Source organism: Diospyros lotus, chromosome 1 (assembly GCF_014633365.1).
Source record: "Diospyros lotus cultivar Yz01 chromosome 1, ASM1463336v1, whole genome shotgun sequence".
Taxonomy (NCBI): domain Eukaryota; kingdom Viridiplantae; phylum Streptophyta; class Magnoliopsida; order Ericales; family Ebenaceae; genus Diospyros; species Diospyros lotus.
Genome location: NC_068338.1, coordinates 43,721,611 through 43,735,740, shown reverse-complemented (window position 1 = coordinate 43,735,740; position 14,130 = coordinate 43,721,611). Strand labels below are relative to the sequence as shown.

Here is a 14,130-nt window from a genome sequence, read left to right as displayed (position 1 = left end):
CATCGTCTCAGTATTGTGTCTTTCATTTGAAAAAGAAAGAGAAAAAAAAAAACGAAATGACAAAATGATCATTCAACCTATCTATAAACCCTCATGCATAAATAATATTATTCAATAAAAATAGATAAAAGAAACAGAATATACTCTTTACACATTTTCAATTGTTATAATTTTTTAAGTTAAAAATATACTGGCAACTTAGAGAAATAATGTGCATAAAACCTAACCAACAAATAATAAATAAAATATTAGATTAGATAAAATGATAATAATATTACAATTATTTAATTTACTATTATTTTATTATGTATGAGTAAAATAAATTTCAATTAAGGAAAGTTAGGCGTGCGCAATCCCAATCATAACCAACGATTTGCTTATATTCTAAATTAAATTAAACAATAGAATTGTAATAAACCACGATGAGTAATATAAAAAATTGTGTAAATTTTTTACCTTTCTATGTAAATCTTTATTTTGTATGAACATTTTTATTAAAAAATTTAAACAAAAAATTGATTATTCAAATATTTTAAAAAAATATTCCACATTGACATCTTATATCTAATGAATATTGAATGCATATTATACTTTATGGGTTAGCTTATGTTATTTTGTAACACAAACCAAAACTAAATCATAACTTAATAACTTTTTAAAATTTAAACATGAACAAGGCAGGTCATGTTTGGAAGGTCTGGTGAGAAGAGAAAGGAATGGTTTGTAAAAGAAAAGAACAGAGAGGGAGTGTGAAGGATGGAGAAAGAGTTATATTTTTTGATTTGGATGTTTAATAAGAAAAATGAAGAGAATTTTCTTTTTGGGTATTATTATCTTGTGCGGTCTCTCGTCACGTCACTCATGTTAATAGAATTTTTTTTTTATTTACTAAAAGAAAGTGAAAGAAAAATGAATAGTTATAATATATGTTTATTAAAAAATGTTGTCATTCGTTACCAGGCTAGGAGATGGAAATTTGGAGAAATAAGGGGGATGGGATCCCTTCTATCCGCTTCCTTTTGTTTGTTTTTTTTTTTTTTTATTTAAACATATTCCTTCCTCCTCTATACCCTTAGTCCAAACATATAACCTAACTAGTTTGGAGCGTGAGAGAAATAGAATAATTATATTTGTAAATTGAAAAACATTTTGTTTTTAGAATAATACATTATGTTCAAACTTTTTCAATATTTTTAATAGTCAATCATCATATTTCAAAATGGTCTATTTTCCCTTAAAACAATTGTGGTGATGAACCTTCAAGGAAGCGATTCTCAAAATTCAAGTTTAAACAGGAATCAGAAGTTTAAAATTTGAGTACAAATTTTTATTTTATTTTATAGTTTAGGTGATTATCTATCACTAATAATCCATTAAGAGTTATTATAGTGGGTTGTATAAATCATACATATAATAAGTAGAGCATGGATCTAGTTATGTGAAATCCAACCCAATGAGTAAGAAATGATTAGATGAGATCCGTAACGTATAGATCAAGTGATCGGATGAGTAATATGTTATTATTAATCTAATAAGTTGCGAGTTCAATTCTTGCTCTACGCAAGGGGTTGAGGGTCAACCTACAATTTACTCCCCTGAAATAATCGAAGACACGAATATCAAGAACCACGCAATGATAGTCATCCTAAGAAATGGTTAGATAGACTAAATTTTACACATGAATGATTTTTAACACTAATGTAATTCTTTAATCTCATATTAAATAAAAAGGTGAATTGCCTAGATACTATAGTATAAATTATTTACATGGAGACTTTTTACAATTTGAAAATGTCTCTTAGAAGTTCCATATGATATATCTTTTAGCCTAAATATCTCTCCACAGTCAAATAAGATATAAATCAAATTAAATTTTAAAAAAATGTAGACTGAAATCCATTACCTATCAATCGGCAATGGGCTTTTAACTATTTGAACCCATCTTTTTCAATTGTCTAAAATGATGAGTTCTTCTTGGAAATACCCTTAATCTCTTGGCCATGAATACTCCTTTGTCCAAAAAAAAAAAAAGGGACTAAATTATGGCTCTAATAACCTACAAATAAAAAGAAGAGATAATATAGAAAGAAAGAATTGAAAAAAAACAAAGCAACAGGTTCACATGAACAATCACTGATTAAAAACATCTCCCATGCATCTATTTCTTAGTAGAACTCTTGCAGAGAAGTGCGTGGTTGGTCAAATTCTTACGTCGCCATTGATCTGGCATCATCTAAAATTATCAAAATATTCCTATATGCCAACGGTCTTACTCGCCACGTGGATCGCTTGAGAGACTGACACGTGACAAGTCAACAATTCGAAGCGGAGTTCGAGAAATCCGGGCCGGGCCGCAAGACCTGTTCCACCTTGACCGAGATTCTCAGGAGTTGTGCCCCCGCTCAACACGGGTTTATCCCGAGTATCCTATAATGGGTCTACATATAAAAGGACAAGAATTCTCACTATGTAGGCCAAGTTCTACAACTCTTACATTTATTACGACTTGCATTTATTCTACCGATTTGAACGTCGGAGTCCACTCCCGGAGACCCTAGCCCTGCCACTCCGTTGTCTTACAGGTCCTATCACCGAGGTCTGACATCACCAAGTCCGAGATCCGATTCTCATGGTCCATTTGCAGAGGTGACACGTGGTAGTCAGTCCCGAAAATCATCATCAGCCACCATAACAATTTTTGAGATAATAAATAGATTTACTTGAAAAGGAATAATGAGTAATCAATTAAGATCTTGTATTAAAAAAACAATTATAAACAACTTAAGAAGTTATTAAAACTACAACTCCTTAATATACTAAAAGAGTTAGAATTGGTAGGTTCTAACGATCGTAGCTGCTGGAAGCCACTGCCATTGGCATTTAAATAATGACATTATTTCTTTCTTTTCTTTTATTTTCTTGAATTATTATTTGTATTACATTTAACCTAATTATGATTTAACTAATATAATTTTAATTATCTAATATTTAATTAACATTATTTACAATAGATGCGGTCTCCACGTAAAATTAATATATTGGTAAAATTTTATTAATTTTTTAATTCTCTTCCTTATATGTATAATAAACGTATTCTTTCATATCAATATATGTACGTATACAGATTGTGTAACATACCCACCATGTATACAATAATATTTTGGAGTATCTAAACATTATAAAACAATTTGAAATATTTCATAATATAAGCCTTTGTTTGTTTTCAGGTTTTTTTTTTTAAATATTCTATTTATGTTAACTCTAAATATAAAATGAGAAAATATTATTAAAAAAATATTTTACATAAAACTAAGGTAGAAATACTTTTATACCAAAAAATATATATTTTACATATAGTATGTTACATAAAATAATTTGTAATAAACTATTTTCCCAAACAATATGTAAAGTATATTATTGTGGCTTATATGTTTTATATACTAATACAAAAGTTATACTTCGTATGTATTTGAGAGTAGATTTTAGTTTTTAATAATTATAAATACAAGTTAAACACCATAAAATAAGATAAAAATGTTTATATACTTTTTAATATAAAGTATTATATTAAACCAAACATAGCCTAAATATCAAGATAATTCTTATATTTGACCAATTAAAATTGTTGTGTCCAATAAAGTATGCTGAAATTCAAGATGGATTTAATAAGAAGAAACCTAAAAAATGAAGACCATGAGGCCTCTCTGGGGTGCCTTTTAGATATTTTTTCAAAGGCTTCTTTCAACCATTCTTGGAAGACTCTTCCAAAATTCTCTCGTGTGTCTGAGAATGTGTTAATACTAGTTCCAGTGTCTTTATCTGAAAAATCAAAATAGATTATTTGAACGACATAGATGCTCCTTCACCTATCAATTTTATCACTATAAATAAGTAATTATTTATCAATTTAAGATAATACAAAAGCTCTACTTATATTATAATATATTTATTTTCCTATATTTATCTAAATACTAACTTAACCGTTAAATAACTCACCCGAAAAATACCCCACACCTTTAACTGCTTCTATTTTTATAGATCTCTCGAATATTAGAAACTCGAAACAAATACTCTCATGTAAGTATATATTCATTGTTATATTTAAGTAATAATAAAAACAAATACGTGTACATTAGAGGGAGAGAGATGACACTTATATTAGTACAGCACTAAATTTAATTGTTTGAAAATAAATTGTATATTTTATCTTGTGGCTAAGTATTTGGGAAAAAAACTGATTCATATTAACAGGCAGTACTGTTCACTTAATTTGGTGATTTTATTTTAAAAAAATAAAAACTATATTCATTTGTGCAGAGAGGGGAAACTCTCCAAACATGGTTTTTCAATTTTTTTAATTTCCAAAATTAAATAAATATGATAAGAAAATTTGAGAATCCATTGGTGGACAATAATTAATGACGTTTTACTGTGCAAATTTAAAGAGAACTAAAAGTCACGCACCCATTGCAGTGCGTGGATCAATAGGATATTCTGCACGTGTCGTTGCCGAGCAGCACGTGTCCTTAATTCTTTCGTGTTACCTTTGTGCAAGTAACGTCTAAAGTATGGTGCTTAAGTTAACGCGATATGGATGTCAACTTTTATGGTAAAAATATGGACAAATTGATTTGATAATTTTTTATAATTTGAGTTATTTGTGGAGAAATATACAGGGATTAAAATATTTTTTATTTTCAATATGATTATGGCTTCTTTTTTTTTTTTGGTTCAAGTAAAATATTCAGATGCATCTTTAAATTTTTATAATTTAAAAATAATTTTAAATATTATTATAATTTAATTATTTTAATCAAACACCTTATCCAGAGATGTATTAAAACGAGGGATGAAGTGTCTAACTGAAAACAAATAAGTCACATGCATATTTAGAGATATTTTTAAATCATTAGAGATATTTGCACAAAGAAATAAAATTACAAACAAAATAAATCTAATACAATTTATCTACAAAATATTATTCATTAAAGGAAAAAATATGCACTTTACCATTTGAAGTTTAGGCTAATTGCAATCACTACTCTTGATATCAGTCTGTTGAAAGCAGACACTGACTCGCTTCACAAATGAAGAACAACCAAATAGTACAACTACACTGCCAACTATTTAAAGTGGTGGTTCAATCACTCCTTTATAATTTCTCCACCCTCAGGCGTGCGAAGACTAATTAATATGTTTAATTAATAATAATGGGTGTCATTTCCTATTGACAAGGTTTTTGTTCAGTTGCAGTGGTTTGCACTGTCATGTCGTGGTCATGGAATTCAGCATTTTAAAAAATGTTGAATTGCACTAAATGAGACTGTAACATTCCGTTCGAGCGATAGGGAGGATCGGAATAACTTATCTTGATGGGTCTACACGAACTTCCCAAGGGGTCACCCATCCCTGGATTATCCCAGCTTAAGCACGCTTAACTTGGGAGTTCTTTGCCAACATTCAGCCCAAAAGGTATCCAGTTGGTGTTGTTTCCTTTCTTACACTATCCTCGATATATACTAACCTTTCTGGGCTCTCGGGGTATTACATTCTCCCCCCTTAAGCACATGACATCCTCGTCATGCGACCTTACAACTGGTCTCAGATCTCCCCTTGGGGGCTGCCATCCTAGAAGTCTGCTAGAAGCCGCTCCTTGTACAGGCCCTCAAGCCCCGGCGCCACTCCTCGCCCTCATCGGACCGCCTTCGCCAAGGGTCGGCTCTGATACCATTTGTAACATCCCGTTCGAGCGATAGGAAGGACCGGAACAATTTACCCTGATGGGCCTACACGAACTTCCCAGGGGTCACCCATCCCTGGATTACCCCAGGTTAAGCACGCTTAATTTGGGAGTTCTTTGCCAACATTCAGCCCAAAAGGTATCCAGCTGGTGTTGTTTCCTTTCTTACACTATCCTCGATATATACTAATCTCTCTGGGCTCTCAGGGTATTACAGAGACTATTTATATATATTTAAAAACAAAATTTAAATTTTGATCATATAATTTTAAAGCTTTTAAAAAAATAAAATTTATTTAAAATTAGCAGCCCAGCATCACCTAGACCCGGCCCGCTTGTTACATTAACCCGAGTCACCCGAACTATTGCATAGCTTAATATTCTATATGGGAATATCCTTTGTAGACCAGTGGAATAAATTGGTTGGTTGCTGAAAGTTTCCCACTTCGCATTGCAGGCCTTTTTGCTTCCTGAATCTGAACCCTGATGTAATTAAACTTCATGCACTGAAAACATGAACGCTGAAAGCCACGCACTAACTATTCATTTAGCTACGATCTGTGATGTGATGATCCTTTAAAAAATGCCCTTATGATATTGATATGCAATGTGACGGATGAAAATACAATTATGAACTAGTCTTCTTCTAGGTGATAAGATAAGATGCAGCACGTCACGTGACATTCATTTACCCATTACGTGTCAGAATTGGATCACTTTAACACAAATTTCTGCCGAAATCAGCCTTGTCCTCTTTTACGCTTCCCCTCATTTTGTTTTTTATCCACAATTTTGCGGCATCAATCAACAAGTACTTATTGTATTTTTTTTTAGAATCATGCTAAATATACATCTATTTTGTACATTTTAAATTACATAAGGGGTATTATGACCAAAATATCATGCGTCTCACATGCGCCTCATGAGAGATTTTTTTATCATAATACCTCCTTATATATCTCAAAATGTACAAAATAGGTGTACCAATAGCATTTTCTTTTTTTTTTAAGTGAGAACATGATTAAAAAAAATGATAATACCACGTAACATGGTATAGTAACAAATTATATCATGATTGATGTATTAGATAAATATCAAATTATCTTTGATATTTTATAAATAAATAAATTCAATGTAAAATATTTAGTAATTAATATTATCATACCATGTTATTTTTTCATTGCCATAGTAGATATTTTCATGTTTTGAAGAGACATTATTGTTAAGTAATAAATTGAGTAAAATTCTGAATTCTAAATCTCTCCCAATGGGTTTTTTTTTGGCAAAAACCCTATTGTTGGGTTCTTGAGAGATATGGAGAGAGTTCAAAAAAAAAATGTTAAAGAAAATGAGATTCACTAAAATATGATTCAATATTATCAAATCCCTTTCTATTATGATTTTTTTCATTTAGAGTGTTACGGGTATTTCTCGCATTATTTCTTATGAGCTAGGCTCGATCCAACAAATCAGTCCAATCACCTAAAGCCCAGTAGACTCCAAGTTGAGTTCGTTGAAGCAAGCTCATACTTCGCTGGATCCCAAGCTTAGATCGCGAGATCAAACAGGCTTTAAACGAGCTCCCAGTGATACTCTTAGTGAGCCCCCAACGATACTTCTAGCGAGCTCCCAGCAATATTATGAGGTCCCAATGACGTTTCCAACTCGATGGCCTAATTGATCAACTCACATAACAAGAAGGCCGTAAAAGTAACCAGAGAACACTTGTGGGCTAGGGGTTATTCTGGCTAGGCCATCCAGACCCAACTTGTCCCTATCTTATCGGCCAATTTTCTTAGCCCATGGCGGTCCCATCTTGACCCTATACTCGCCTATAATATCATCATTGCAGCCATTTCTAGATTTTCGCGTGCCTACCTCAGATCTCATCCTCATTAATGACAATTTTCATCCCCATTAATATCCCCATTAATGAGGGTTTCGTCGGTGCCATGCAGCCATCCAGGCACTTCCTCCGGTATTGGATATTCAGTCTCATCACCTGCAGACACATGACGTACCTAAGAGAACATTTTCTTTTCCTATATATCTGCCAACTTGCTTCAGAGCCAAGGGTATGTTTTTTTTGCTAGCCTACAGCTACACAGTTGCTCCTGACTCTCACACTTACTTGAGCATCGGAGTGCTTGCAGGTACCGACGGGCGGAACACTCGTCACAACCACATCAAATTTCCCTGCTATGCCCATTTTCCTTCCCAATTATGTTCATTTTATCAGTGTGAACTAACGAATTATGGTCGACCAATTTCTAACGTCGACATAAAAAAACCTAGATCTCCCTTCTCATTTTTATTTCATAGTGCTCACACACACTCAAACACACCCCTCGGGGGTATACCTAAAAACTGCATTGATAATCAAGTCTATATATTTCAACCTTGCTGAGATTTTTTTCCTTTTTATCTGTCTCTATAAAATCAAGAGGAATACAAATCAAGAACCAAATCTAAATTTCTAAATTTCTTGATGGAGGAACACTATTTCGGTTCCTTTCATTGTCAATGGATGTGGTCGGCAAAGACAATTGCCCAATACTAATTTATTCTTTATTTTTTTGAGGAATAATTACATAGGAGTTAGGGGGTGAAGACATATTGTAAACATTTAATAATTATTTTTTCATAATAGAAGAAAAGTGATTTATCATTAATAAAGTCAAAAGAGATTTTTTTTTTTATTTTTAATAAGCTGGGGTGCTCCTATATATCTTTTTTATCAAGTCTCAATAATATCAAGTGTAATTTATTTTATTTTTTTCTGTTCAATTTTCAAATTTGCATATGTGGTGGATCTTATATTATTTTTCTTGGTAGAAAAATGCAAAGAAAACAAGAGGATAAAACATAATACACACACAAATACAGACATTATATATAGTTTATATTGAAAATTACAATAAATTGTGCCTTTTCTCATTAATAAAACATGATTAGATAATAGATTATATTTATATTATTAGTTACCTAGATTTTGCAAGATTTAAAGTCGTAGAAGTCTAGCATTTCCTCCAGGAGTCTAGATTTGATGTTCGATTTCTTGTTGCTTTAGCTTTCCGCCAATAAAAATAAGATATACACATCATCAAACATTGATTATTTCAAACTAATAACAAAAAACTTAACATTCTTATTTTAAAATTCATTATGCAATTAATATAAAATATTCATATTCTATCTAAAAGTATTATGTTTGGAAGAAAATTTATTTTGTCTGAAAAAATTCATATCTTTATGTAAAATAAATGATTTTTTTATTAATTATAGAATTAATTTTAAAAGAAGAAATTTAATTTTTTTTTTGTTAGTTTAGAATAATTATTATTTGATGATGTATATTAATTTAATAATATAACTTATTTTCATTAATGAGACAAATTATATAACTTATTTTCATTGGTGAGACAGCAAGGAGACAAGGATTTAGAACAGTGGCTCTTCCTCAAGGAAGGGATCTCTTGGTGCATGGGCGAGCGCGCATATTTCTAAACACCAAAATTTGGGCCAAAGCCAACCAACGCTTTCGGGTTTGGCATTTCCACGCTACGAGAAGCTCTTGCATTGTGATTTCTCGCTTAGTTTACTTTGAGTTCAACCAAAGACCTTTAGTAGTTTCCGAAGATATAAAACCATATACTTCTAGCTACTGCAGGCTAAAGCTGCATGGAGATGGAGTTCCAGACAATCTTTGAGATTTCAGAGCTTACCAATCAGGGTCACTAGTCTACCATACTGGCTCAGAGCTTCCATAGATCATGGCATGGCAGTCCAAAGACCGGTGATTTGTGTGCTTTGAATTCAAAAGATATGTCTGGAACTGCATTCAAGCTTTAATAGAATTGTGGTTTTTTACTATGTTTCTTGAGTGATGACTGTTGTGCAAAATGAGCTCTACTCCCTTGATGAGTCAAAAGATTACTGCAAGCAAGCACGTTGCTACAAAAAAGAAAAAAAAAAGAAAAAAGAAGGAAAAGATCAATTGTACAATTCACATTCACCGTCCACAAATGACCAATGATATTACAGGTAAAATGAACCAATTTCAGTAAAAAAATTGGACATAAAGTGTATAACCCTTTGTAAGGTTGTAAATAGGCCAAGTCAAGCTTAAAAAGGAATTGTCAAAGATTAGTTGATTAACATTTTATGATATTTGAATTTGGTTTGATGAATAAGATTCGTTTAAATTAAATGAGTTTTATTATTAAGTTTAATAGATGCAAAATTAAACCCAATATTTGGGTTTAAAACACAAATTCAACTTTGACCATTGATTTCATCTTGAGTAGAAGTCATGTTTCTGGAAATCCAAATTTGTTAGGTTGCGGTGTCTTTGTTGTTTTCAAGTCATTTTTAGTTTTTAATTTTTTAAAATAATAAAAATGCGTTCTCTTTATTGTTTTTAAAAATGCATTTTTGAAAATAAAAAAATATTTGTAAAGAAAACTCAAAACAACAAAAAGTTGTTTTGAGTGTTTTCATCCAAAATAAACTCTAAACTCAAAACACATTTATTTATGTATTTATTCATATTTTACTATTATAATAGAAAAAAATATTACAAAATTTATTAACTTTAAAATGTATATATTTTTTAATAATATATTAATATTAAATATTTCTAATTTACTGAATAATCAATTTTTTGTGTATAAAATATTATTAAAAAAATATTTTCAAAATTTCAAAGAGAACGCGTTTTCTAATTTTCTGTTTTGAGAAATAGTTTTTCAAAATGACAAAGAAAACGTGTTTTCAATTTTTTAAAAACAGACTATCAAAACAGAAAACTGAAAATGAATTCAAAAACTCAAAACTGAAAATTAAAAAACAAAGAGAACGCAGCCTTAGTCTTTCATCCTCTATCTTCACCTTCTTTTCCATATCACCAAGACAATTTTTAATTTTTTTTCCCTATATGCTAGATCTAAGAGTTAATCCTTCATAGATAAATCCTCTTTACATTTGGCATGAAGGGAAAAAAATTAGGTTGGTGTACAAAAAACGGAGGATGAAAATGACAAAGATTTATAATTTGATGCTAATAGATATGATTTGTAGTCAAAACTCATATTTAGGGGAGAGTAAAAAAGAGAAAAGAATCTAGCATAAAGTTTGAAAAAAAGGAAAAAAAAACTTACGATACAAATTTATTTTGAAAATTTGTTGTTTCAAATCTTGAAGCTCTAGGTGATATGAAAAAAAAGATACAAAAAAATATAGACCGAAGAGATAACAAGAAAATTTGTGATTGAACATATATATTTGACCATAAATATCAATTTGATTTTCAAATTTGAATTTGGATAAATCTTAAAAGGGATAAAAAAAGGAAAATTTATATTGATAAAAAGACTGTGAAAAAAAAAAAAACAAGGAGATTAAAACCAAATAAAAGAGAAAAAGATGAAAGTGGAGGGACGCTTTCTATAATAATTACATTTAAATATTAAAATAAAATATAGTAAATATATTTTTTAAAAATAAAATATTTAACTAAATTACTTAAAAAAATAATTATCATAAAATTATGTTAGAAATAATTATTGTACTTTACCCTAAAAAATAAAAAATACTCTCTTCCGCAGCAAGACGCAGATTGCCCCAAAGTTCATGGCTCAATTGCCATGAATCGATGATTCTCCTCTTCTCCTGTCTTCATTCAATAATAGGCCTGCTCTCTCCTCCCATCTTCGTCAGAATCTCCAAAACCTCGAGGTTTCTGACCATGGCGGACCAGAGCCACTCCGATTTACAGAAAAAGAGGCTAGGCAATGACCGGAAAAGTGCCGCAATTTACCCTGTGCCATTGTCCCCGCCGTTTCCGGCCATATCCAAGCAAATGGAGTTGAATAGAGCCATGGCAGCTTCTTCAAAATCGAGCCTGTTTTCTCTCTCTAGAAGTGATGTCCTCTTCGAGGACGATTGGCTTGTTGCTGTGAATAAGCCTCAGGGGGTGTATTGCGAGGCCGTCCTGCCTTCGATCCCCAGTCTGCTCAATGAGTTTGATGATTCTGCTCAACTCGGTGAGGTTAATGTAATCTGTGCTTTTGTTAATTTAATTTCATTTCTTTTGTTGTTCCCTTCGATATGTTGAATTTGTTGCTTACTACTAACTTGATTTTCCATTTGAAATGATGTAGATAAATGGAAAACAAGTAAAAATGTTGAATCTAGAATTGACACAATCTGAAATTTAAAGAAAGCAAATGGCTTCAATTACCTAAGTTTGAGATGACTACTTCGGAAGCTTTGGTTGGTATCAACGTCTTGAACTCAGGACAATTATTAACATAGGATTAATGATTGAAGTGATTTTATTTTGGTTTATCAGCAGTTGGAGGGGGCAATTTCATATCCTTTAGGATGCACAGAAATAAGGTTCTACAAGAAGTAGGAATTCTACTTTGTTCCAAACAACTATTTGGCTTAATTTTGAAAGCATTTTCTTTGTCTTCAGCAGTCAAAACTAGTTGATTCATTAGATTTAAAATTTTAGTAGTTGCAATTTATTGTGGGGAGATGCAAGAATTAAAGCACCGCAGAGATGAGATGAAATAGTGAATTGGTAGATTCAACAATTTAAAGTACATGAATGTTGGAAGGAGTTGATTCATTGCAGGCATTAATTACTAGTCCAACCAAGCCAAAAATTACTCTTCTAATTGACAATTCAAATTGTATGAATTCTCTCCCAGAAGGGATCTAATTGCACTTCACAGTTCCAACTTTATTTATTCAGTTAATCTTTCTTCATGGTGAAACATAATGTGAATTCTAAAGAAGGTAATATATTGATCACGGTATTACATTTGATGACCAGCTTAATTCTGAAGAGGAAATGTCAATTTTTCAGTCTCTACCCATCCATATCAGTGGGTGCATATTTATCCTTTAATACTATTTCCCTTCCTTCTAGATTTTGTTTTTGGTGGTGGTTGTTGGTGGGAGTGGGGAGTGGGCTTGGGAAAATTGCCACAAATCTTGATTGATTGGTAACCACACTGCTATCAATTGATATCAAATTTCTTGACGGCTTGCATCATTTGGCAGTAGCTTAAAGTTGATAAATCCTTTAAATCAGAAAGGGAATATCATTTGCAACACTCATACAAAGTGACCTTTAATGAGAAAAGAAATAAACAAATCCGTGCCTGTGCTAACTTACTTAATCTCAGGGGCCCAAGTCAATCTCCCGGAGCTCCACCTTGCTAATAGACTTGACCGTGACACCAGTGGGGTAATGTTAATAACCAAATCACACAAAGTAGCTGCTAAGCTAGTGAAGGCTTTTACAAACCACAAGGTCAGGAAAACATACATTGCTTTCTGCATTGGACAAGTACCAGAATGGAAAAGAATCACCATTAAGTCGGGTCATGGTCGATCGAAGTTTGGAGCCTGGCGCGTCTATGCTTTCCAAGATGTTGGTCGAGCTTTACCCGGCAGATCAGTTGTTAGAGACATGCAAACTCTTTTTGAAGTATTATCAGTTAATGGGCAGGGGTGCTTCAAAGAGTTATCTGAGCGTGAAGAAAAAGTTATAATAGTTGAAGAAAAATCTGTGACAGATACTAATCTGCATCACAATGAAATTTTGGTGCGAGCATATCCACAAAGTGGAAGAACTCATCAAATTCGTTTGCATTGCCAATACCTTGGAATTCCCATTAGAGGAGATGTGAAGTACGAGGGTGTCTTTGAGTGGAAAGGGGGAACATTTGATGGTCATGAACTTCATGCAGAGAGCTTGTCCTTCGAGCACCCAGTTACAGGTCTTCCACTAGTGCTTCAGGCACCCTTGCCATTGTGGGCAAGCCAAGCACTGCAGCCGTTGTCAAGTTAAATATTTATCATCAGTCTGTAACTATTGATTATTCCTCTCATCAACAATGGTTTTCTTTTTTGTTTTTGCTCTATTTCTTGGTTTTTCTGTACTTATTTGTGCAATAACTGGAATTTTACAACGCCATGTGATATGTTGAATTTTGTTGACCGGCAGCTTATTGGAATAGTTAAATATATCCTTGATTTCCATTCCATGTAATTTATCCCTTCTGTAGCATTTCGACATTATGCATAACTAAGGCACTGTAAATTTCTTGGTGAGAAAGAATCACAATTGCCATGAATTTCTTTGCACCGATACAATAGCATCATCAATTATTGGCATTACCTGTTGTAAAAAGTTTTTTTTTTTTTTTAATGATTTTCTCATCTAGAATATCTCATACTCCAACAACTTCTCCCCTTCTACTGTGGGACAGCTTTAGGTAACTCGGGGTAAGATTTAGAATAGGTTAAACCTGTTCTCTTCTTCCCATTCATTAGCATGAGAGTGACAAATCTTATTGCCTTTCTCAGTACCAAGT

At 32.1% G+C, this 14,130-nt stretch overlaps 1 protein-coding gene across 1 annotated transcript; it reads left to right on the top strand.

Annotated features, from left to right (window-relative positions):
* Positions 1 to 11,326: 11,326 nt before the first annotated feature.
* Positions 11,327 to 13,795, top strand: LOC127808995 (RNA pseudouridine synthase 1). The gene is made up of 2 exons (XM_052347772.1): positions 11,327 to 11,784; positions 12,937 to 13,795. Exons 1-2 carry the CDS (start codon positions 11,394 to 11,396, stop codon positions 13,602 to 13,604), a joined length of 1,059 nt encoding a protein of 352 aa, XP_052203732.1. The 5' UTR covers positions 11,327 to 11,393; the 3' UTR covers positions 13,605 to 13,795.
* The last annotated feature ends 335 nt before the right edge of the window (positions 13,796 to 14,130 follow it).